General features: G+C 55.3%; 1 protein-coding gene across 2 annotated transcripts in view; it reads right to left on the bottom strand.

The window, feature by feature from the left end:
* Nucleotides 1-26,103, bottom strand: part of NCAN (neurocan) — a 90,563-nt gene that overhangs the window by 50,253 nt on the left and 14,207 nt on the right. For both annotated transcript variants that reach the window (XM_075123209.1, XM_048830684.2), the window contains exon 2: nucleotides 17,018-17,097. In XM_075123209.1, the coding sequence (XP_074979310.1) occupies nucleotides 17,018-17,090 (73 nt within the window). In that variant the 5' untranslated portion in view covers nucleotides 17,091-17,097. The remainder of the gene's footprint in view (nucleotides 1-17,017; nucleotides 17,098-26,103) is intronic.

The following is a 26,103-nucleotide window of genomic DNA, read 5'->3' on the forward strand; positions in this document are numbered from 1 at the left end:
ACAAACAGCATACAGCCAATCCCCTTTGTCAGGACTCTCAGCCCAAACATCAATGCCTGGCTGCTTGGGAGCAACTCCACCCTGAGAAATTACTCTAGTTACGAAGGTTACAGCAGGCAACAAACTCCTGCTGTTTGCGACTGCTTCCCCCAAAGCTTTAACATAACAAAACAACAATGCTGTGTTTCCTCATGGACGGTACACTGAGACAAAGAACTTGTGAGGCGACGGGGAACGGTGCCACCTGATGACTGCCCACCATAACATGAATACCCTGCAGTTCACATTTTTCCACCAGCCCTGCACAGCCCTGGCATTTTCAGATCCCGCATTTTCTCCAGCTACTTTGAAAGCTGTGTTCCTTTCCCCTATAGAATAACCCTGCCCTACACATCTTGGTTCCTCTTCCCATGCATGGCTGTGCAGTGAGATATACACTGCCCCACCCTTCCTCCTGGCACACCTGTTTTACCACCCTCTGTGTGCCCCCCTCCCAGCCTTCCTGCTCACTGGCCTCTCTTTCTGTTATGCTTGTGTTTGAAGCAGTCATTCATCTAGGAAGGGATATCCATGAGGAGCAATCTGAGCTCTGCAACTGGAGAGGAGGGACTTTGACTGGCTGCATAAATTGCTTTAAAATAGAAGGGAGAAGAAATAAGCAAGCAAGGCTGCACTCCCCTTCAGGGATAAAAACCTGGCATCAATGCATCTAATTATGTAAAGCCATAAACTGTTTTTGTGCCCTTCAGAAATGACCGGGTAGTGAGTTGAATCACTTGTTGAGGGCATTTGCTGAAATAGTTCATCCCTCTGGAGAGGGGCTGATTTATAGACTGAATGGGAGGACTAAAGGGATCTCGGGGAGCGTGTGCGAAGCAGACACTCCCAGACAACCATCGTTATTAAAATCTTACTAGTGTTTTATTTCTATGGTGGCAGCACCTGGGAGCCTCAGTCATGCACCAGGAGCCCATTGTGCTAGATGCTGTACTTTATTATTATGCTTTTATTGCTGGGATAGAATCACAGAATCATAGAAGATTAGGGTTGGAAGAGAGCTCAGGAGGTCATCTAGTCCAACCCCCTGCTCAAAGCAGGACCAATCCCCAACTAAATCATCCCAGCCAGGGCTTTGTCAAGCCGAGCCTTAAAAACCTCTAAGGATGGAGATTCCACCACCTTCCTAGGTAACCCACTCCAGTGTTTCACCACCCTCCTAGTGAAATAGTGTTTCCTAAAATCCAATCTATACCTCCCCCACTGCACCTTGAGACCATTGCTCCTTGTTCTGTCATCTGCCACCACTGAGAACAGCCGAGCTCCATTCTCTTTGGAACCCCCCTTCAGGTAGTTGAAGGCTGCTATCAAATCCCCCCTCCACTCTTCTCTTCTGCAGACTAAATAACCCCAGTTCCCTCAGCCTCTCCTCATAAATCATGTGTTCCAGGCCCCTAATCATTTTTGTTGCCCTCCGCTGGACTCTCTCCAATTTGTCCACATCCCTTCTGTAGTGGGGGGGCCCAAAACTAGACACAGTACTCCAAGCGTGGCCTCACCAGTGCCGAATAGAGGGGAATAATCACTTCCCTCGATCTGCTGGCAACGCTCCTAGTAATGCAGCCCAATATGCCGTCGGCCTTCTTGGCCACAAGGGCTCACTGCTGACAGGATCTGACATGCTGAGAGCAGCTGAGTTCATCTTGGGAATCTCTGACGCCCACATGACTCCAGCGTGTCCTATTCTGCTCAGGACACTTTCCTGGGGATCCCCTCTGATCCACAGCTCCCGGGGCTGAGCACTGCGATGTTCGCTCCCGCCTTCCAAAGGAGGTGGATCTGACAGCATCTCCTCAGTCCCATGCTCCTGAGTGCTCCCGCTCAGGACAGATGCATGCTGTCACGGAGTTCCTGGGCGATGCTCTGGAACTGCTCCCCATGAAGTCAGTCAGGACTCTGGGGTAGTCGCCTTGTGACGAAGTGGGACTGTTCTTAATGTTTCCTCTGAATAGTGTGGGGGTGCCTCAGTTTCCCCCAGGCAGTTCTTAAGTATCTAGGGGGTGGAGTAAGGGTGTATGATCATTGCAGAGCCCTAGAGGGCATGTGTGTGCAGGAGTCTGGACACAGAGAATGGCCGACACCCTGTTTCCTGGCAACTGATGGCCTGGGCCCTTCCCCCCCTGCAAGGTGAGAGCTAAAGGGTTGGAGAACAAAGGAATCAGGTGACCACCTGGCCCGGGAAAGGAACAAAGCCCAGAGGAGGAGGGGCTGGAGGGAGTTTCAGTTTGGGGCTGGCTGGGACATGGAGTGAAGTGCAGACGTGGTTGTCTGGCTCACTGCCCCCCAAAATGGACCCAGCTGAGGGGTCCCGTTCTCTGCACCTGCAAGCTCTGTGTTAGACCATGTTCCTGTCGTCTAATAAACCTTCTGTTTTACTGGCTGGCTGAGAGTCACGTCTGACTGCGAAGTTGGGGTGCAGGACCCTCTGGCTTCCCCAGGAGCCCCGCCTGAGCGGACTCGCTGTGGGAAGCGCACGGAGGGGCAGAGGATGCTGAATGCTCCGAGGTCAGACCCAGGAAGGTGGAAGCTGGGTGAGCTGCGTGTCCTGAAGACAGGCTGCTCACAGAAAGGCGACTGCCCCAGAGTCCTGACTGGCTTCATGGGGAGCAGTTCCAGAGCATCGCCCAGGGACTCCGTGACAACTGGTGGCAGCGGTGGGATGTACTGCACCCCGTGGATGGCGCTTCCTGCAGTAAGTGACTGGGGAGCAGTAACACGAAGGGGGATTGCCGAGGACTAGGCCTGCTGAAGGCTCAGAGAGGAGCGGTTTCGGGGGGCGGTTAACCCCTGGGAGTGTGTGACCAGCGAGAAGGACTGTGCAGTAGCAGGGTTCCCCTGGGGATTGCAGCAAGCAGTCCAAGGGGCGGAGGAGTCTGCAGCTCGACCCTGGCAAAGAGGTGGTGACCTCGAGAAGGGCTGGCACACTAGGGGTTCTCCCTGAAACCGTGGGGAGCTGAGAACACACGGGCCTGTGAGTCCACAACAACTTGGGAGGAGCGGAGTGATGGCCTGTCACCGTCTCCTTAAGAAGGACATTGTAACCCTGTGCAAAAAGAGAGGGTTGAGCGTTGGAAAGTTCACCAAAGCAGAGTTAATCGTGCAGCTGGAGGAGGATGACCGCTCTAAGGAACAGATTCCTGACCCCAACTGGGGCTATAGCAGGATCTGGGAGCAGCTGAAGCGGGAGCCAGGCATCGCCAAGACTCCTGTCCCCGACCAGACGAGGGTCTTCACGATCGGGTTCCCCATCGGGGGATCGAGACGGACGGGATTGGAGCTGAGTCTGAGAGAGCAAGAGGACCGTGGGAGACAGCGAGAGCCCGAGAAAAAGCTGCAGAAGCAGCAGCAGCATGAACTGGCGGTGGGGGAGCGGAGAGGCCTAGGGGACCCCTCAGGGGTGAGTGGGGATAGACCCCGGGGGGCCAGTTCCGCAGGGAACCTCGAGACTAAATTGCTGCCCCTGGTTAAGGGGGGGGGTTTGGATGCCCACCTCACTGCCTTTGAGCAGGCTGGCGATTTGAACCAAGGGGACCCTGCGGAAAAGCCCCGGTGTCTAGCTCCCTTGCTGGGTCCCAAGGCCTTAGACTCCGTCAGCCAGATGGTTGGGGATGTGGACAGGCTCCCACTCCTGACCCCAACCTATATGTCTGTGTGGAGTTTCCTGGGGCCAGGCCCCCCGGACCTCCAGTGGGAGCAGAAGGTGATGGTCAATGGGGAGACATTCTTGGGGTGGCCAAAGGGCATGGGCTGCATAAACCTTCCCACATGCGGCCTGCGAGTGCTATCGACCACCCCTGACCTAAGGGAGGGCGTGAAACTGGAAGGGCCTGGTGTAACTCCTACCAAGGAATGGGAGAGATGCTGGGGCATCCATGGGAATGTTGGTGGCTTCGAACTTCCCCAGGTCACCGGCTAAAGTGACCCCGCTCAGTTCGATCTCGAAGGGGGGAGAGATGTGACAAAGTGGGACTGTTCTTAATGTTTCCTCTGAATAGTGTGGGGGTGCCTCAGTTTCCCCCAGGCAGTTCTTAAGTATCTAGGGGGTGGAGTAAGGGTGTATGATCATTGCAGAGCCCTAGAGGGCATGTGTGTGCAGGAGTCTGGACACAGAGAATGGCCGACACCCTGTTTCCTGGCAACTGATGGCCTGGGCCCTTCCCCCCCTGCAAGGTGAGAGCTAAAGGGTTGGAGAACAAAGGAATCAGGTGACCACCTGGCCCGGGAAAGGAACAAAGCCCAGAGGAGGAGGGGCTGGAGGGAGTTTCAGTTTGGGGCTGGCTGGGACATGGAGTGAAGTGCAGACGTGGTTGTCTGGCTCACTGCCCCCCAAAATGGACCCAGCTGAGGGGTCCCGTTCTCTGCACCTGCAAGCTCTGTGTTAGACCATGTTCCTGTCGTCTAATAAACCTTCTGTTTTACTGGCTGGCTGAGAGTCACGTCTGACTGCGAAGTTGGGGTGCAGGACCCTCTGGCTTCCCCAGGAGCCCCGCCTGAGCGGACTCGCTGTGGGAAGCGCACGGAGGGGCAGAGGATGCTGAATGCTCCGAGGTCAGACCCAGGAAGGTGGAAGCTGGGTGAGCTGCGTGTCCTGAAGACAGGCTGCTCACAGAAAGGCGACTGCCCCAGAGTCCTGACTGGCTTCATGGGGAGCAGTTCCAGAGCATCGCCCAGGGACTCCGTGACACGCCTTTCTGTGAGCAGACTGTCTTCAGGACACACAGCTCACACAGCTTCCACCTTCCTGGGTCTGACCTCGGAGCATTCAGCATCCTCTGCCTCTCCGTGCGCTTCCCACAGCGAGTCCGCTCAGGCGGTGCTCCTGGGGAAGCCAGAGGGTCCTGCACCCCAACTTCGCAGTCAGACGTGACTCTCAGCCAGCCAGTAAAACAGAAGGTTTATTAGACGACAGGAACATGGTCTAAAACAGAGCTTGCAGGTGCAGAGAACGGGACCCCTCAGCTGGGTCCATTCTGGGGGGCAGTGAGCCAGACAACCACGTCTGCACTTCACTCCATGTCCCAGCCAGCCCCAAACTGAAAACCCCCTCCAGCCCCTCCTCCTCTGGGCTTTGTTCCTTTCCCGGGCCAGGTGGTCACCTGATTCCTTTGTTCTCCAACCCTTCAGCTCTCACCTTGCAGGGGGGAAGGGCCCAGGCCATCAGTTGCCAGGAAACAGGGTGTCGGCCATTCTCTGTGTCCAGACTCCTGCACACACCTGCCCTCTAGGGCTCTGCAATGATCATACACCGTTACTCCACCCCCTAGATACTTAAGAACTGCCTAGGGGAAACTGAGGCACCCCCACACTATTCAGAGGAAACATTAAGAACAGTCCCACTTCGTCACATCTCTCCCCCCTTCGAGATCGAACTGAGCGGGGTCACTTTAGCTGGTGACCTGGGGAAGTTCGAAGCCACCAACTTTCCCATGGATGCCCCAGCATCTCTCCCATTCCTTGGTAGGAGTTACACCAGGCCCTTCCAGTTTTGCCCCCTCCCTTAGGTCAGGGGTGGTCGATAGCACTCGCAGGCCGCATGTGGGAAGGTTTATGCAGCCCATGCCCTTTGGCCACCCCAAGAATGTCTCCCCATTGACCATCACCTTCCGCTCCCACTGGAGGTCCGAGAGGCCTGGCCCCAGGAAACTCCACACAGACATATAGGTTGGGGTCAGGAGTGGGAGCCTGTCCACATCCCCAACCATCTGGCTGACGGAGTCTATGGCCTTGGGACCCAGCAAGGGAGCTAGACACCGGGGCTTTTCCACAGGGTCCCCCTGGTTCAAATCGCCAGCCTGCTCAAAGGCAGTGAGGTGGGCATCCACACACCCCCCCTCCTTAACCAGGGGCAGCAATTTAGTTTCAAGGTTCCCTGCGGAACTGGCCCCCCGGGATCTATCCCCACTCACCCCGGGGAGGTCCCCTAGGCCTCTCCGCTCCCCCACCGCCAGTTCATGCTGCTGCTGCTTCTGCAGCTCTTTCTCGGGCTCTCGCTGTCTCCCACGGTCCTCTTGCTCTCTCGGACTCAGCTCCAATCCCGTCCGTCTCGATCCCCCGATGGGGAACCCGATCGTGAAGACCCCCGTCTGGTCGGGGACAGGAGTCTTGGCGATGCCTGGCTCCTGCTCCAGCTGCTCCCAGATCCTGCTATAGCCCCAGTTGGGGTCAGGAATCTGTTCCTTAGAGCGGTCATCCTCCTCCAGCTGCACGATTAACTCTGCTTTGGTGAACTTTCCAACGCTCAACCCTCTCTTTTTGCACAGGGTGACAACGTCCTTCTTAAGGAGATGGTGACAGGCCATCACTCCGCTCCTCCCAAGTTCTTGTGGACTCACAGGCCCGTGTGTTCTCAGCTCCCCACGATTTCCAGGGAGAACCCCTAGTGTGCCAGCCCTTCTCGAGGTCACCACCTCTTTGCCAGGGTCGAGCTGCAGACTCCTCCGCCCCTGAGACTGCTCACTGCAGTTCCCAGGGGGACCCCATTACTGCACAGTCCTTCTCGCTGGTCACACACTCCCAGGGGTTAACCGCCCCCCGAAACCGCTCCTCTCTGAGCCTTCAGCACGCCTGGTCCTCGGCAATCCCCCTTCGTGTTACTGCTCCCCAGTCACTTACTGCAGGAAGCGCCATCCACGGGGTGCAGTACATCCCACCGCTGCCACCAGTTGTCACGGAGTTCCTGGGCGATGCTCTGGAACTGCTCCCCATGAAGTCAGTCAGGACTCTGGGGTAGTCGCCTTTCTGTGAGCAGCCTGTCTTCAGGACACACAGCTCACACAGCTTCCACCTTCCTGGGTCTGACCTCGGAGCATTCAGCATCCTCTGCCTCTCCGTGCGCTTCCCACAGCGAGTCCGCTCAGGCGGTGCTCCTGGGGAAGCCAGAGGGTCCTGCACCCCAACTTCGCAGTCAGACGTGACTCTCAGCCAGCCAGTAAAACAGAAGGTTTATTAGACGACAGGAACATGGTCTAAAACAGAGCTTGCAGGTGCAGAGAACGGGACCCCTCAGCTGGGTCCATTCTGGGGGGCAGTGAGCCAGACAACCACGTCTGCACTTCACTCCATGTCCCAGCCAGCCCCAAACTGAAAACCCCCTCCAGCCCCTCCTCCTCTGGGCTTTGTTCCTTTCCCGGGCCAGGTGGTCACCTGATTCCTTTGTTCTCCAACCCTTCAGCTCTCACCTTGCAGGGAGGAAGGGCCCAGGCCATCAGTTGCCAGGAAACAGGGTGTCGGCCATTCTCTGTGTCCAGACTCCTGCACACACCTGCCCTCTAGGGCTCTGCAATGATCATACACCCTTACTCCACCCCCTAGATACTTAAGAACTGCCTAGGGGAAACTGAGGCACCCCCACACTATTCAGAGGAAACATTAAGAACAGTCCCACTTCGTCACACATGCATAGGAGAAGGGTGAGCGGAGTCATCTGAGCACAGGCCTGGGTGCCGGGAACTCCTGCGTTCTAATCCCACTTCTGACACTAGCTTCAACCTTGGGCAAGGCACGTGTGACTCTGTAAACCGGGCATGAGATAATTAATTTCTGTGCTGTACTCTATGGGCCATGGAATAACAGCCAGCCCCACAAAGTCACCAGGCCACCACATGAGGAGGTGCCCAATTCCTGCCAGCATAAGCAGTACCATGCTATTGCCTGGGCTAGAATTGTACCCCCTTCTACCAGCCAGAAATCTGCTCCTGCCTACATACAGAGTGCCCGGCAGGAAAGTCATTCCCAGACCACCTCCAGCCCTCACAGTGATAAAGTCCTTCTCACCCAGCTAATCCACCGCCAGGCAGCACAAGGATGGGGCTCCAGGACTGCAAATCTCTAGTTCTCCTCCTGGTGAAATGGCTCTTGCGAATGCACAGGCTAATATGCTCTGCTCTCCTGACAACTCTGACGCAGGAGACGTACGGTAATAATTAATGCTCCTCATTACGGCCGCTCTCTACTTAGCTTAATACCCAGTGACCCTGCTTTGCAATCCTATAAATGCGCTGCCCCCCCTCATTACATCGCTCTGCTCTCTGCACCAGGGAGTGTGGGGATGGGTTTTCACAGCGCAGGCCACGGGGGAGGCGGGGGGATGTTTTATTCATATTCCATTTCAGTCTCTTCCTATGCTCCTGTTCCGCCACCTGAGAGTTGCTCTGGGAACCTAGAGGATGGAACACAGAGCCTTTCACCTTTGGGTCACAGGTTCGAATCCAGCCCCAGGTCAGGTGTTACATGCTAAGGGCTCACTCCTGGCCTGGAGGGTGGAATGAGTTTGATGGGTCTCAGCCCCACGATCCTGAGCAACCCTATGATTACAAAGCAGACTGAGGAGCCAGAGGATCTGGTTTTGGTAGCAGGGAGCTGGGAAGATGCCCCAGGTGACTAGGTTAAAAGCCCCGATGCCAGTGAATGCACAGCCGGCCGCAGCGTGTAGGCAATTTGCATGATGAGCAGAGCCCCACAGCAAGGACCATGCTTTAGACTCACCCCATAGTCCCCACCCTCACTGCTGCTGCCCCCAGAATGTTTCGAAGCTCAGACTTTATCTTTCTATGCACCCGGTTAGAACTCCCCACAGGCCCCTCACCATCTCCTCTGGCCTCAGTCACCGCCCCCTCCTCGCTGGCTTCCCCGACCCCTGCGTCACCTCCCCTGAGCATCGCTCCCCCTACAGCAGCCCGGTCAAGCATCTCAACCTCCCCTTGACAGCCCTGCGCTGCCAACCCACCCTCATTGCTGCCTCAAGGTGTCGACCAACTTCTTCCACCACCACCTCCACGTGCCCCGACCCCGGTGCCCCTGCCCACCTCTCCTTCACAGCTCTTCATAGGGCCCGCTGCTCCCCTCACCCTTTCAAGGAACTTGGCCGGGCAGAGGGGCAGGTGGTGGAGAGCTGCCAGTAGCAAGTGCGTATAAAACCAGTCCCGGCCGGGTTTGACTCCGGCGGCCCCTGCCCTGGGGTGAAGTGTCTCGTTGTCCGAGGCGGTGAGCTGGGCAGGGCAGGAACCGTGTCTCCCCAGGGCTGGGCCGACGGCGCTGATGGCACCGTGTGTGCCCCGAGCATGTCCTGGGGCAGCCGGAGGCTCCTGAGTCACGTCCCGAGAGCAGAGTCCTGGCCGCAGCACGGCGCGAGGTGTTCAGGTGACGGGGGGCGCTGGCTTTAAACCTGGGCAGGTCCAGGGCAGGGCCTGGAACCCCACCCCCAGAGAGATCCCCGCACCATGGCTGGCCCTAGTTGGGGCAGTGCAGGGGTGTTATCTCCAGCAGCTGGCCAGGGGCAGCACCGGACCCGAAGGAACCCACCCTATGCCGGGCAGGCACCCAGGCGAGGGGTGGGATGGGCAGGGCTGAAGCCTGCACTTTACGGCTCCCTGCACTGTCCTTGGCCTCTGGGTAAATGCCCATTCAGCAGCAGCCGCAGCAGAGCCACAAATAATCCCCGAGGGGGAGCCCCTGACGCATGCCGAGCGGGCGGCTAATCCTGGCCAGGTGAGGGCTCAAGCTGTGAGGAGCTGCTAGCGCAGGGCATTCGCTGACCCGATCCCGGCTGACGGGCTCGGCGACAGGGAGAGAACGGGATCAAGGGTTTAAAGATTCGCCCGGGGAGGATTCTGGGGCCGCCAGGGAGAACGCGAACTGGGGATGGCTTTTCTTTTGCTACTTTTCCTCTTGCCTCCTTGTCCCGCTCCTTGCCCTGTGCCCACACTTGGTGCACAGCCCCTCCTGCCCCACAGTCTCTGCCCCATGAGACCTGCAATCACTCTGAAGTGTTCAGACTCAAACCTACTTTGCCAGCTGCATTATTTCCCTGCATTGAGGGAGTCAAAATGGTGTAAACATGTAACCTGCCACAGGGGCTGATAGGGTGCTGGGGGCACCCTCATTAGGATGCTCAGTGCACTCTGCTGGCTGGGGGCTTTCCAGCTGACTCCAGTCAGAAGGGCAAGGGGAGCGGTTGTGTGTACCAGGAGCTCCCGGGGTCCTTGCACTAGGCACACGAGGGTGCACAATGGTGCATGTGGACCCCACATCTCCGCTGCCCCAGGTGAAGTTGGGGATTGTTGGGGATTGGTCCTGCTTTAAGCAGGGGGTTGGACTAGATGACCTCCTGAGGTCCCTTCCAACCCTGATATTCTATGATTCTAAGTCACGGCTGCGTCCAGTCAGCTGTGCCAAACCCCTCTGCTCTTGGACACTGCAGACGCCAGACCGCCGGGGACAAATCAATTCCGGTGCAGCTCGGCGGCAGGCGGCTCTGAGCCGACTCTTGTCAGCAGGCAAAGATCTCCCTGTGTCAGGACAGGTGGAGCCCCCCAGCCTGGCAGAGCCTTCAGAGCAAATGGTAGCCATCAAGCAAGGCCCCACATGGCTGGGCAATGAGACTGATCTTAGGGAACAGTAACGCCCCTCTGTGGACTGCTGGGAAAGGAGATCCTGGAAGGGAGAGGAACATATGGGTGCCTAGGCCTGGAGCGGTGCTAATGACCTGGGGGGGCGGGGAAGTACCCCTTGCAATGCCTGCATATCAGCCACTGCATCCTCCCCCGCTAGTCAGCAAGGAGCAGAACCAGGGTCTCCACTCCAGACCTGCAGCTGTTACCAGTTATTTAGTGTCTAATTCTGCAACTTGGATACTAAAGCTGAGTCTGGTTTTACTGTCCCCAGCACGAGCCCCGACAGAAGCCAGCGATTGTTCTGAACCCTAAGAACCATTGCTGCCTGTTAATGCATTGTTATTGGCTAATTATTGTGGGCGATTTGTTACTGATCATTAGCAGTTTATTCTTTGCTATTTTTTATGAGGGATCGTTAATACTGATTCTCTCCCGAAGTCCTCTGCGTGTGGGGCCATCCACAGGCGCGAACCTTGGGAATGTCTTTCCAGAGCAGCCACGCACACATCGGTTGTTTGAGAAGTTACGGAGTGAAAGAGGATGGTGGCTGAGGCGGTCGGGAGCAGAGAGGGTCTCACCCCCAGGAAAGGGAGGAAGGGCAGGGTGTGGTTCCCAGCGGCCCCGGCCTCATGTTCTGTGGCTTGCTCGGCAAACTCCTGCTTCCGGGCAGAGCTGTAAATATAAAAGCACATCCTGGGAGGAACAGCAGAGTGACCAGAGGCTGCAGGCAGCTCTAGGAAGAGCCAGAGCTGCTGGGCTAAAGCTGAATAAATGAAAACGTAAAGTCCGTGTAAGAGACCTTCACCCAGCAGAGGGGACGGGCAGGTCACAGGAAGGCCAAGGCCATCCCCTGTATGCTTGCCCCAAACGACAAGGCAGGGGAACTGTGGAGAGAAAATGTGCCCCACCTAGCTGTCCGAACCAGCAATCTGTGAGCATGTCCAAAGGACAAGGGATGCAAATCTTGGAGTCTGAGAAGCTGACGGAGGCCCCAGTTCTGAGGTTCGATGACGGACAATAAGCACCAACGGGGGGCCTGGCACATCCCTCTTACAGCAGCACGGTCCCAACAGGAGACAATCGGCTTCTGCGTCACATCGTGTCATAACCACAGGGGTAGCCTAAATTCCTCCTTACCTGTAAGGGGTTAAGAAGCTCAAGTAACCTGGTTGGCACCTGACCAAAGGAACCAATGGGGACAAAAGATACTTTCAAATCTGGTGGGGGGGGGCAGAGATTTTGTTTTGGGTTCTTTGTTTCTGTGGCCGTTGGCTCTTGGGACTAAGAGGGACTGGACCGGACATCAATCCATGTTCTCCAAATCTTCCTGAACAAATCTCTCCTATTTTAGACTTGTAAGTAACAGCCAGGCAAGGTATTTGAGTTTATCTTTGTTTTCTCAACTTGTGAATTTTCCCTTTGCTAGAGGAAGGTTTATCCCTGTTTTGTTGTAACTTTGAAACTAAGGCTAGAGGGGGTTCCTCTGTGCTCTTTGAATTTTCTGATACTCTGTAACGCTAACTACCAGCCTAAGTTTACAGAGGTGATTCTTTTACCTTTTTCTCTTTAAATAAAATCCTTTTTTTTTAAGAACCTGACTGATTTTTCCATTGTTCTAAGACCCAGGGATTTGGGTCTGTCGTCCATTTGTAACCAATTGGTGAGGATATATGCTCAAGCCTTCCCCAGGAAAGGGGGTGTAGGCTTGGGGAAATATTTTGGGGGGAATAGGACTCCAGGTGGTCCTTTCCCTGATTGTTTGTTAAATCACTTGGTGGTGGCAGTGATCCCAAGGCAAGAAAGAAATCTGTGCCTTGGGGAAGTTTTAACCTAAGCTGGTAAGAATAAGCTTAGGGGGTCTTTCATGTGGGTCCCCACAACTGTACCTCAGAGTTCAGAGCGGGGAAGGAACCCTGACACAGTCGCTAACAAAACCTGAGTATCAATGTGCTCAGATAGAGAAGGCGGCTTTGGCCTGAGTCCCTGGGCATAAAAAGTTTCATGACTCTATTGATGGGAGGCCAGCGCTAGCTGAAACTGACCGTAAACCGCTTACAGCGATGGCCAAGGTGGACTGGCAAACGCCCCCGGGCTCCCCTGAGCATACGGAGATCAGTTGTTCAGCTCCAGGGACAGGGTTTGCACGTTGAATACAAACCCGGGAGAGAGCTGCTGATTACGGAGGCTTTTGTCAAAAGGGCGCTGCAGCTGAGTCCAGAGCTAGACAGTGTACATGTCGATCTGATTAAAAAACACCTCTCCAGCCTCCCACAAACGGTGAGCTGGGACTGCCAGGCTCCTGCCTGGGAGTGATGGCTGGTATTTGCACAGGGTGGCTGGGCCAGCATATTCCCAGCCCCTAGCGTAACGCCCCACCTGGACTGGAGGCTGCTGGGCCCAAACAGCAAAGGGAGCAGCGCAGGCTGGTGGTTAGGAGGCAGCCTCGTGGGGCTCACAGTATTTTTGTTCAAGAGGGAAGCCCGGGACAGCTGCTCGTGGGGAGTCCCAGGAACTCCAGATGGTGTCTCAGGACAGTTGAAGCAGGGTGAGCTCCAGCCCGGGAGAGGAAAAGGGGAAAAAACAGCGAGTGAGAGCAGACGGTGGCTCCTGCCCTCCTCCTGAAGCCCTGCTGCAAGCAGGTGAAATAGGCAGTGGCAGAAACAGCTGGGGGAGTGAGAGGGAGGCTGCCCAGTGCTGGGGGGCAGAGAGGCCAGTCGCCAGTGGGGCAGCAGTCGGCACCAGAAAAGAAGGGATGCAGCAAGTGGCTAGGGCCCAGTCGTGTCGTCGGAGGGGCGCCAGGAACAGAGCTGAAAGGGAGAAAGTCCTGTTCAGGAGGGAGAGGAAAGACCGAGCCTGGGGAATAGCAGGGCTAGCCACAGAAGGGACAGTAAGAGACAAGGCAGAGGTAGAACAGGAAAAAAAGGAAAGTTAAAGGAAGAAGAGTGCAGATAAACAAGGGCCAAACTTACAGAAGAATCTCTAAGAAATCATCAGACAAACATTGTTAGCAAATGGTGAGAAAAGTTGAGCAAGAATGAAATGGGAGGGAAATAAGATGTAATAAAAGATAAACTGTAATTAAAGGGGAATAGACTTAGGAAATAAGGAGGAAGTGAGCTGGAGTGAAGATAAGAAAACAGGAAGCACTGTTTCACAACTTCTGGTGAGCGTCGGAAGGTATCCAAAGGGCAGTGACAGGAACAGAGAAATTCTCAGAGAGCAAAGGGACTGTAAGCCAGAAAGGAGCCAAGGGACTGATCAGTCAAGAAGCCAACACATGGCATCGAGGAACAGCTGTCTTTCTTGCAGTTGGAATTCCAAACAGCAACCAAAGATTGCACAAGAGAGAACTAACTGGCCTCAGAACTCTTCCTCCGAACTCCGGGCTTGCAGAGGCTGAATGCTGAGGAACTGAAAAGGGAGCGAACACCGGTGGGGTTTCTGTTCTAGTGCATGGTATCTTCTAATTCCAAATTCTGTCATTCCATAAATGTTCATTGTTACCTATAAAGTGAATTTAATGAAGATACTAGCAGATAATAGAGCAGAGGAAGAGTTTACAGTAATTTATGGTGTAAACCTAAATAGTTCCTGCTAAAACAACTACTTTTGATTTAGTTGGGATTATTCCCCATGTCATTGACTTATACTGTACCCCAGCTGGTTGACAGAACATAATTTGGACTCTTAGATTCACTCTGCCTCCCCTCAGCGCTCTGATTCAGAACAGCCCTCCATCAGGCCAATTATGCTCGCACCAACCCAGGGAGGAACTCTCTGGAGGAGATGGGAATTTTTTTTCAAAGCAGCAGGGTGGGGATTCCTGAACTGTTGCAAAAGAAGATGTTAAAGGACACATGAAGGTCATTTAGACATAGAAAAATCTAAGCGAAGGGCCAGAGGTGTTTTTTATACTGGCCCCAAATGAACAGCGACATTCAGGAAGCTGTTAGACCTTATTGCCTAGCTAAAAAATACAGGAAAAGTCAAGAAAAAGAACCCTGCTGGTGACACAGGACAAACTGCCCCGCTGGAGCAAAATAGGTACAGATTTATTTATGCTGTCTGGGGGAAAAAAAGCCTGCACTAATCCCAGGCAATTATTCTCACTTCCCTGAGAGAGCCTTACTGGCAGATACTCCCGCTGACCATGGTATTGAGCGTATCAAACCTATTTTTGCTAGACGCAGTGTGTATCACATTGTGATGGCTGACGGTGGGCTGCAGCACAGTGGGTGTGAGTTTAAGCAGTTTGCAGTGGTGTCTGGGTTTAGACAGGTGACCCCCAGGCCCCGTTATCTTCAATCCACTGGGTTGGTTAAAAATTGTGTCAGCATCATAAAGCATCAACTGAAAGAGGCTGCAGTGCCAGGCTGATCCCTACTTAGCACTGCGGCATCCCGCCAGCGAAGCTGGGGTGTCACTTGCTGACATTTTGTTCAACAGGAAACTGACACCTGGAGTGCCGGCACGGTTAGAAACCGATGTCAAGAGTCACAGGGGACTTGCAGACGTCTACAGAGACAGACAAGGCAAACAAAAAATCTGGGGTCGCTGGGTGTCTCTGTGATGGGAAACAATGGTGCTAAGCAGCAGGAGTGTCACAAACAGGTAGCGCTGGGGTCAGATGGGGTTGTCCCCCTGGACAGAGACATTCGCCGGGGGAAAGGGCGGCACCTTCTCCAAATCCCAGAAGGGAGGGAGATGAGGAGCACTGAGTCGGTCCCTGTGTCCTAGAGCATCTCAGACACGCAACAACCATGGCAGGGTGGGACAACGGAGCCCCAGGCCATGGCACTCCCAGGAGAAGTGGGACCAGCCACCTCCTGCCAGCGGCGGTGATGGTGTTCCAGGGCAGCCCACAGGCCGAGACAACTGCCCTGGGCACTCCAGACGCTCCCTGAAGATTGGTTTCAGAGTAGCAGCCGTGTTAGTCTGTATTCGCAAAAAGAAAAGGAGGACTTGTGGCACCTTAGAGACTAACCCATTTATCGGAGCATAAGCTTTCGTGAGCTACAGCTCACTTCATCGGATGCATACTGCAGAAGACATACATTAATGTCTTCTGCAGTTTCCACAGTATGCATCCGATGAAGTGAGCTGTAGCTCACGAAAGCTTATGCTCCGATAAATTGGTTAGTCTCTAAGGTGCCACAAGTCCTCCTTTTCTTCCTTGAAGATTGTTAGTGGGGGTCGCTGTTGGGTTGGCTGTAAGCATTTGCACACGTGTGTTATGGCCATGTTGGTTTACGTTTTGGCTGGGGAGGGAAGGCGCGGTACTGGGGACTGTGCCGCTAAGGACTGAGCTTCCCAGAGAGAGACTCTGGGCAGGGCACTGTGACACTTTTGCTTGTGCTGCACCTGTAGCTAGAACCTGCCTGAATGCCACTGGGGGACACCTCCAACAGGCGGAGGGATACAGGTTCTGACCACACTCCAACAGGCGGAGGGATACTGGGCTCCTCGGTGGGGAAAGGGAAACAGGCCCCCATCCCATGACGGGTGGAGGGATACGGGACTCTACAATGGACAGAAGGAGATGAGCCCCCAGAATGGCTGCAGGGATAAGGGCCCAGTAATGGGCTGAGTGTTCTGGCGGGTCATGAGTCACACATTACAGGGGTGGGTGTCTACATAGGGCATTGGTGGTGAGCATTAGCGCCCGGCTGGGTCTGGTAGGCTCCATGTGTTGCCAGGACAGTCGTGCGCTCTCTGTCAGGCACGTACCATCTGCAGTGAGGCCAAAGAGTTTTACAAATCAGGGTCAGTGTCATTGTCCTTGTTTTACAGATGGGGAAACTGAGGCATGGAGGGGGTCAGTGACTAGCCCAAGGTCACAGAGGAAATCGGTGGCAGGGCTGGGAATAGAACTGGGAGTCCTGACTCCCAGACCATGCTGCCTTCCTCTCCCAGGGACTAGATCTGTGACCGTGGAGTGAACCTGTGGGGGCTCGGGAGGTGGTGGGTACAACACGAAGTCATTCACCCCAGGGCACCGGCTCTTCTGCAGCCAGGAAGTAGCTACCTGGGGCCAGGTGCGTTGGCCTCTTTGGTGCAAGCTAGCACATAGTAGCAGGGTCCCAGCTGTCAGGGGTCTCAGTTCCCCCGGCCCCCAAACACACACACAATTAGCAGTAACTGCCAGAGAGACCAAGCCCCTGTCCCCTCCCCCATCCCACATACACACCCGGCCAGAGCAGGGCCGGGGCCATGTGTGTGGGCAGTGGGGTGTAGGGGAGGCTCCTTGGCAATGCATGGGGGGCAGCTCTCCCTATTTCGAGGGGTCAGGAGGGGGCCCCACTCCACAGCACTTATTGCAGCTGGACAATAACCCTCTCCCCATCCTCCTGCACTGCTGCTCCTGCCAGGGGGCCGCATTGCACTGGGCTGGGGGGGCCTTCATGAAGCCAGACATCCCAGCAAAGCTTCCCCCACTTCCCCTGAGGCCCCACTGGCTTTCCCAGCCCACCCCGCCCCCTTTGGGGAAGGAACCCCCTTCCCCATCTGGTGCACAGCAGGAGCTGTGGCAATCCCCTTGGCATGCGCTCGCCCGGCCTGGCGTCACTTACCCAGCCCAAAGACAGGGAGGAGGGACAACCCGAGCAGGAGCCAGCAGCCGGCATCACCCATCACATTTACCATCCTTAACCTGCCAGGAGAGAGAGATTTTTGAAGACAAATTCGCCCCATACCCCGCTCCCTGTTTGTTTAGTGCCTGCACCAGCTCGTAAATCACCAGTGGGCACTGAGGCCCCCGTGACACCCAACCTCCCGGTGAGTAATGGAGAAGAAATGGCCTGCGGTGCAATATCATCTCCACTTAGGGAGACGGCTTTAAACGGAGAGGATTTAATCCCATTCTCGGTGAGAAGATGCCTCTGGAACTGGGTGCTTGGAGAGGCGGCTGGATGGGGCCATGAGAGCAGCCGGCGGGTGGGTCAGGCAGGAGGAGGGATCGAAAGCCACGGGCGAACAGCGCCCTGTGCAGAGGCACGGGAACGGGCCACCCGACCCGCCTTCGAACCCAGGCTGAGGCCATCCACCGAAGGAGACGGAGGAGTTAGTTCGTGCTCCCAAGGGAAGTTTGTCCCCAGCATACCACTGCTGTCTGTCTCTGCTCGTAAGGGCTGGGGCTGGGAGAGCAGAGGACTGCAGGCTGGGATTGAGGGGCATTGGCAGAGCTGTGCGTGGGGCGCCCAGGGCTGCGATAGCCCAGCCAGCCCCTGGCCCAACATTTGCCCCTGTCTCTTCCTGCTGCTTGGATCGATTTCAGGGCCCCAAAGCTACCTCCTCACCCTCCCCCATTGGTGCCACTCTAGAAATGCAAAAGGCTTAAAACTCAAGGTGTTTTGGAGATTTCTTGTTCTCCCTGCTGGCCCGAGACCTGCAGCCCCATCACAGAGCCCTACATGTAGGGGGCAGGCTCAGGAGATCTGGGTTCAAGTCCCAGCTCGGCCATAGCCTCCCTATGGGATAGCTCAGTGGTTTGAGCACTGGCCTGCTAAACCCAGGCTTGTGAGCTCAATCCTTGAGGGGGCCATTTAGGGATCTGGGGCAAAAATTGGGGATTGGTCCTGCTTTGAGCAGGGGGTTGGACTAGATGACCTCTTGAGGTCTCTTCCAACCCTGCTATTCTATGACCTTGGGCCAGTCCCTGCCTCTCTCAAGGGCCTCAGCTGTAAACAGGGGATAATGGGCCTGCACCGCTCTGAGCAGAACTGTCTCACTCTGTCTGTGCTGCGCCCAGCAAAGCGATGGATTCTCCCTCTCCCTGTGGGTTCCCTGGAGTTGCTAATGGGTGATGTGCTGAGGGGGGCGAGAGCTCCCCACAAAGAGGATGGGCCCCCTCTTTCCTCCATGTCACTGGGGCTTTGTGAAGCCTGATCTTCTGCATTACGGACCCGCCAGGGCTGCAGAGCCAGATCTTGGTGTCCCACCCTGCAGGGACCCTGACAGGCTCGCTCACTGAGCTGCTTGCTGGAGTGAGCATGGATTGTTGCAGCAGAGGACCTGCCCCCAACACACACACAGTCCCATGGCTTGTTTGCGGGACAGCAGGGGGCCTGTGGGTCGGGACTGAGGGGATCAGCAGAGCCATGCCCGGCCTCCAGCTGGCGTGCTCCAGATCTCCTGTTCCCGAGCGTTACCATTCAGCAGCGGCCTCCTGCTGGGGCTGCGCGTGCCGCACAAAGACGGCAACACTGCTTGCTTAAAATCTCCCATTAATCTGTTTTACTGCAGCGCCAATTACGATTTTCTAAATCATTTGCTCTCCAATCTAGGAGAGGAAGTTCAGACAAATCATTCTCCCATCCCAGCATGCAGCGACGCAACTGCCGGCTGCTTTTACAGCCCCGGTTGGCCTCAATGCACCTTGCTGCTCTTTGTTCAGGATACAAAATGCAGCAATTTTAACCAGCCCGCAGTCCTCCTCCTGCCCCCCGCGCCCCCGGCTCCCACACACAATGGCCAGCAAGGAGGCCAGGCCATTCCAGGAGCCAGCTGTCTGGGCAGAGAGAGACTAGGACCTGGGCTTGTAACTGCCCCTTTCAGGGATTCTTGCCCCGGCTATGCAGCAGCTGGTGCTGTCGGAGATAGGATGCTGGCTCTGAGCTGCGTCTAGGGCTGCAGTTGGATACTTGTGTAAATCCACTGAAATCAACAGTCACTCTGGATTTACGCCAGTGTCACCAAGAGCAGGATGTGGCCCTGACTCTGAATTTACACCAGGGTCACCGAGATCAGACCCCAGCTGCGATTTCCCCCCCTCCTGTGTTGGGGCTTCTCCTTCCCCCAGAAGGAAGGAGATCCTCCATCCGGATGGCTCTAGCCATTGGCATTAGTTACTGGGGGGCCTTCCAGCCCAGGGGTCGGCTCTGCTGGAGAAGAACCCCCCACCATGTGAGCACTCTGTGACCTGTGCAGCTGGAGAATCCAGCCAGGCGCTGCCCCAGGATTCACAGCAACATCCCCTCCCCATCCTGGAGGCCCCCCTGCCCCTCCGAGGTGGGGGGATTCCTTGTCCCCAGGCCTCAGCCCTTTGGCACAATCGCAGCCCCGGCTGCTCCTGTGCCCCACTCTCCCTGGAGTAAGGCTGGAGCCAGCACACAGTGACCGATGCTCCCTCCCCAGTGGGCTCAGGAGACTCCACAGGGCTCAGATTCCCCCGGGTGGTAGAACCTTGTTGGTCCCGTCCTATCTGGCACCCTCTGTGGCTGTGGAAGGCAGGCCAGGGCTACTGCCCCAGGTGCATTGCCCAAGGGATGCCATGAGGCTGGGCTCTGCAGAGCCCTGAGACCTCAGGATTCCAGGTGGTGGGTGGATTCCCACCAGGCCACGCTGCTCTGCAATGAGCGCCACGTGGCAGCTGCTGCTGGCAGTGCAGGGTCACTAGCTCCCACCCTGCTGGGATATCCTGGTGCCTGATCAGATCTAATAATGTCTCCATCAGCAGGAGGTGCCAGGTGATGGCGCCGGGGCCCCTGGTGGTGGCAGGGGCAGGGATGTTATTGGGAGGAGATGTAATTAGCCCAGTGGCAGTGTTGTGTCTGGGAGGCGTCCACTCAGCGCCCCGCTGCTGGCACCAGGCTGCTGGCATCTCACGGCACTACCCGGGCACCCAGCCCGGACACTTATTTCTCTGGCACATGGGCTGTGCACTTGAACTGGTGATGGCTCCTGACAGATGGGAAAGGAGGCTCCAGTTAGTGCCACGTTCTGCTGACATACAGCCCATCCAAAGCTCGCCTGGCGTCTCTCCATTGCCTTGGGACAAGGCGCATACCTTATGTTTGTCTGGTCCCCCCACTCTGTCACTTACAGTACCATCCAGAGGACATAACTGAGATCAGGGCCCCATCGTGCAGCACGCTGCACAGACATGGAGCGGGAGACTGTCCCTGCCCCAGAGAGCTCAGTCGCGATAGATAGAGGGTGGGAGAGGAAACTGAGGCACCTAGAGGGAAAGTGACTTTCCCAAGGCCACCCTGCAGGTCCGTGGCAAAGACAGGAACAGCTCCTAAGTCTCCTGGCTCCTCATCCATGCAGCCTCCCTATACGCGGCTGTCAAAGCAGATGGATTATAGCATTTCCCCACTAGCCATGCCCAGATCCCTTCTGCGGTCTCTGTCCAGTTTGTAAACGGCTCAGCTCTGGCACACTGTCTGAGGGAAGCCAGTGGGAGCAGGGAGGAGCATGGGAGCTCACAGACAGAGAGTTTTTCTCACAAAACCATCAGTGTGGTCGCATGTCCAGCGCTCATCAAGGGAGCGTCATCTTAACTGGGGGGGAAATCTGACTGCAAACACAGCACGTGACAGCGCTCCTCCGAGTCACAGGACCACAGATGAGATGGAGAGATTCAGAGAGCAGAAGCCCGTCTGTGTGTCTGTCTGTCCAACCATCCATCTGCCCCCCGCACTATAAGGTGCGCATGGCAGAGAACGGGCAAAATGTCTCAAATGGCATATTTTTTCCATGAAAAAAAGTGGCCATTGGTGGGGCAAAAGTCAGGACAAATGTGTGTGAGGAGGCTGGGGGCTGGCACATTCTGGGGTTTTTTTTTTTGACATAAACGTTAATGTTAAATTTTCAGATTTATTTTTTTCCTTTTCCCTCCTCCTTTTTCTGTGGCGAAAAGGAAAAGGAGGCAGAGGAGAGGGGAAATGCAAAGACTGAATAGGCAACACTGGAAAATTTTGGTCAAATGTTTTGCAAAAAATAACCCCCCCTCCTCCCCAACAAATTTCTTTTCACAGCTTGTAAATAAAAATGTTTTTGACGTTTCAACAAATTTCTCTCCCCACCTGGCCCTGCTTTTCCAGCTCCACGGGGCAGTGTCTCTCACCTCCAGGAATCTTTACAAGTAAATATAGGAGATCAAGAGGTGCCTTGATCATGGTGTATAAGGGTTTTCATGGGGAGGAAATACTGGTTGCCAAAGGGCTCTTTAATCTAGCAGAGAGAGGCCAAACAAAATCCAGTGGCTGGAAGCGGAAGCCAGCCAAATTCCAAGGAGAAATAAGGCCCTGATGTTTAACAATGATGGTGATTAACCCTGGACCAAACTCCCAAGGGCAGTGGTTCATTCTCCATCTCTTGATATAGTCAGCTCCAGACCAAATGCCTTCCTGGAGATGTATTAGTCAAACCCAAGTTATTGGACTGAACACAGCAGGACTGACTGGCATGTGTTATCCAGGAGCACAGATCAGATGATCAAATGGTCCCGTCTGGCCTTAAACTCTTTGTATCTGTGAATCATTGTATTGTTTGGAAAGGCTGTGCTGTGCTGGGACATTCCCAGCTGGTGGAGGGAGCCATCTGTGACCCGGCTGATTGCTGCCGGTGCCCCTTGCCTCTCTCGCTTTGATGCAGAACCTGTTCACGCACCCCCTGCTCAGCCCTCAGCCTTCATCTCTGCAGGGTAACGGGGTCTTTCCTCCTGCAGATTCCTCCCAGACCTGGAGTCAGAGCCTCCCTCAGGCTTTCGGACTTGTGCAAAGGGCTGGTGAAGCTGGGGAGTGGCCGAGCAGAGGGTCCCCTTTGACATGGGGGAGTCCCCAAGATGAGGTAAGGCCAGTGTAGTCCCCTTCTCTGCCGTCCACCTGCACAGCGTGTGTGGGGGGTTGTCCCGAATGCAGCTGCCAGGGCCATTTAGAGCAGCCCTGAGGCTGCTCTGTGCTACGGTGAGGACTGGGCTGGCAGAACTGGGGAGTTGCAGGCCCCCCGAGCTCCGGATACTGGGCACTGCTGAGAACTGGGCCCAAGATCCCCTCACTGGCTCAGCAGCAACACTTGTTCCCCACAAAACAGCCGGCCCAGAGGTGAAAGTACCAGGGCTGTGGAAGGAATGATCCTGCATCCCACGGAGCTTCGAGCTTGAGCCCACCCCTCAATCATGAGGCATGGCTGGGCTCAGTCAATGGGCAGTCAGTGGGTTCCTAGCAAAGGGGCCATACCCCTCCCAAGTCAGGAGTTGCCGTTCATGCCTGCTCTCAGAGAGCAATGGGGCCATGGTCCACTCAGCAGCCGCTTCCCTCCAAACGTCCCTTGGAGTGGCCAGACAACAGCTGGGCTCTGGGCCTGCGGGAGGTCCGAAACAGACAAGCCCAGAGAGCAGCTGCTGGGATGCTGCACCTCTCTGATGAGAAGGTTGGATATCCTCAGGGATTGGATATGCGCCTTTCCCCTCTAGCGGGCACTGGCTCTGAGCCAGTCCCAGGGTAGGAGGGACTGGGACACAGGGCTTTCCCCTCTATGGGGGTGCTGGCTCCCATCTGGCCCCCAGGGTGGGGAACTGGTTGGCTCGGGGGAAGGGGGAAAGGAATATGAGCCAGTTTGGGGTGGACTGGCTGGCTTAGGGAATGGCATATACAGAGCCTCTAGCCTGAGCTGGAATCCAGTCCCAAGCTGCAGTGACAAAAGTGTCCATGTGCCATTAGTCTGGTGGTCATGAAGCTGGCGGGTCTCGATCCATCTCCTGGCACTAATTGGCTCCCTTGACAGCAATCTAAGCAGAGACTCAGTCACGGATGGGCTGGGGTTGACGCGAGGTTGGCTGCTGGCATTCTCCAGGGGCAGACAGCACTTTGGCAGCTCACCCCTTTCAGATCAGCGCAAACCCAGACTTTACCCAGCACTTCAGTTCCGCAAAGGGGGCTCTTAAAGGGGCATGTGCCAAACCCTGATTCCGTGCACCAGGCCGGACTGCCCCAAGCTTTGGCCCAGGCCCGGATCATTAGCAAGAAGCAAAGTCCCCTAGGCTGGAATTCAGCTTCCCAGTCGAGACAAAAAGCGGCTCTAAACTTTCCCTTTCCTTCCCGTTTAAAGAAAAAATAACTTGACATTATCAAGCTCTGAATGTTGCACATTTCTAAATCCTCCCCATTGAAGTGCTAATTTTGACTTTCTCTGAGGCCTCAGGAGAGAAAAAGCTTTTCCATCCCAAACAATTAATGTCTGACGGGCAGCCTGCTTTGGGGAATGAGGCATCTCCTGGGGCGCCCCAGGGATCCCACCCATTCCCCGCCCTTCCCCCCATGGGTTTGAAGCTCCTCGCTCAGTCTGAAGGCTTTACAATAACCGTTAGGGTTTAGGCTGTTGGAATGCAGCCGCAAACCAGTCATGACTGTCCGGAGAAGCCACAGCAGGAGGAAATGAAACTCCTTGAGGCCAGAGCCCCCCAGCTGGTGGGACTCACTCAGGGAGTCGAGGGAGCAGAGCCCATTCACACCAGCTGATGTTCTGACCCATGGTGGTGAAAGTGGCACAGGTGAAAAGCCAGCACCTGTCAGTAGAGGCCAGGTGACAAAGCCCTGGAGAGCTTGCTCGGATGATGTAATGTGTGTACCTCCAAATCTTGCAGTGGGGAGAGGGGGAAACCTTGTGGATGGAATTTCCTTGGGCCCAATCGGAGCTGGGATTCTCCTGCCTCCCCGGGATCCTTTGGTTACAACTCAGCTTGGTTGATTTTAGCTCTTAATACAAGAGCACTGGTTTTGTTTTTTCTTGTCTGCCTCCAAATCCGTATGCACAGAGCTAGCAGCACCCACCCCTTCATGGTGCTGGCTCCCAGGGGCTGCTCCGAATTCAGTGATAAGCAGGGACTGACCTCACAGCTCCCTCCCCCTTGAACTAAAGGAGAACCTCGCTAGCGGTACAGGGCCTATGAAACACAGCTAAGCAATTCCGATTCCATCCAGGAGCAGGCCAAGAGGGAGCTGACCACAGCAGGATCCTTGTCTGTAACAACGGCTGGCCCTGGCCCTGAACACTGAGCTGTGAAATGCACATGACAGTACCCTGGCCCCTGGAAGCCCGTGTTTCTGAGCAGTCTCTTGTCGGTCACGTCTACAGCCGGCGGGAGTTTTTGAAAAGCCTTTTTTAGGGTGAACAATCCCGATTGGTTGAAACCAAATGGTTCCTGGGAAAGGGGCCGGTTTTGATGATTTTCCCGTTTCAGAATCATCCGGGTCACGTTTCGATATTTTCTAAGCTTTAAGTTAATTTATAGTTAAGTCAAAACTGAACCAAAAAGTCTCAATTGACCCCACCTGAAATGTTCAGATTTTCAACTTATAAAAGTTCTTGAGATTTTGAATTTTTGTCTCATTTCAGGAGGGGATTTTTTTTTTTCAAATCTGTGAAATTCTCATGGAACAGGAAAACCATTTCCCACCCACATCTCGATACATCTGCTAAATTTGGGTCCAGATTTCCAGCAGGCCAAAGGTCAGTGGTTTTTGGATGTAGCTATTCAGCCTCAATCACACACATCAGTGAATGTGCCCTCCCAACACTTCACCGAGACAGATCACTGCTATCACCCCCCATTTACAGATGGGGAAACTGAGGCATGGAGCCGGGAAAGGACTTCCCTAAAGTCATCCACTCTGGCTGCAGATTTTGAGCCTCCGTCACAAGACCATCCTCCCCCTCGCTTAGAAAGGAAGGCATCAATGGTATATTGCAGACCAAGATCTGGCTAAGGCCTAATTCTCCCGACCAGAAGGATTGTCTGGGAACCAGGCTGAGCAGGGCTGTAGGAACCTCCCAGCTGACAGGAGCCCTGGTTTAAGAATCTGAAGAGCAGCTTTAATGTGCAAATGTATAAATACTCCAGTAAGTCCTTCCCTGTGTACCCAGCAAGTTGTTTTGGATAGTGGCTCCCGGATGAGCAAACGCCAAGCCAGCACGGCTGGGGAAACATTTAGTATTTTATTTAAATGTTAAACATGAAAGTTGCTCTTTGGATTGTGAACCCAGCATCCAAGAGGGCTGGGAGGTGGATTGAAGGGGAGCCGGGCTGAGCCCCAGGTAGATTAATGCAGCCTGTATCCTAGGTTCACTGCGAACCCCGGCTGGGAACAGGGGACGGTTTGCCACCTGTGTTACCTGCCAGGTGGAGATCCTTGTGCTGAGATGGGGCAAAAAGGCAGCTGCTCCCGCTGCCAGGAGGTAGCTTTTGTGTTTCCACACAAACAGTGGGGCAGCTGCCTTCTGAGCCAAAGGTCCAGGGTTGGGGCCAAATTTCAGATGAACCTGGGCCCAGCTTGGGGCGCCCAGGAAGGACTCCGCAGGGATCACCTACCTAGCATGTGGCTGGGAGCAGATTTAAGTTTAGTGCTTCAGGCCAGAGTCTTCACTGAAGCTCAGAGGAGTCATGGGGTTTGGGGGAGGGGGGGAGTTGTTCAAACTCAAGGCACCAGAGAGGGGAGGCTTCTCCCCCCACCGCCCCCAGAAGCCACATCCATGCGCTTGGCACTGACTCCCATTGACATCAGCAAGGTTCTTCCCAGGGACGTCAGGCCCAAGGCCTTTGGCTCCCGAGAGGCCGGTGGGGGCTGGGGATGGACAGCTTTAAAATGCCAGTTTATCCCCACACATTAAATCTTGTTGCCTGGCTCCCAGCTCCGGCACCAGCTCCCTCTCCCAGCTCAGTGGCAAGGGCCTGCGTCTATAGGGCCTGGGGAAGAGTGACACCAATGGAGTTTCTTTGTCTGACCCAAACATAGGTTGCATGCTGCTGCCCATCCCCATGGCGTCTGGGCATGTCCCATGTCAAACTGGTAGGAACAGCCAAGTCCCCAGCAGACTCCGTGGCATGGCACATTGTGATGCTGTGTCAGCCTCTGATCAACTGGGTGGGCATGTG

Source organism: Caretta caretta, chromosome 25, assembly GCF_965140235.1.
Source record: "Caretta caretta isolate rCarCar2 chromosome 25, rCarCar1.hap1, whole genome shotgun sequence".
NCBI classification, from domain to species: Eukaryota; Metazoa; Chordata; order Testudines; family Cheloniidae; genus Caretta; species Caretta caretta.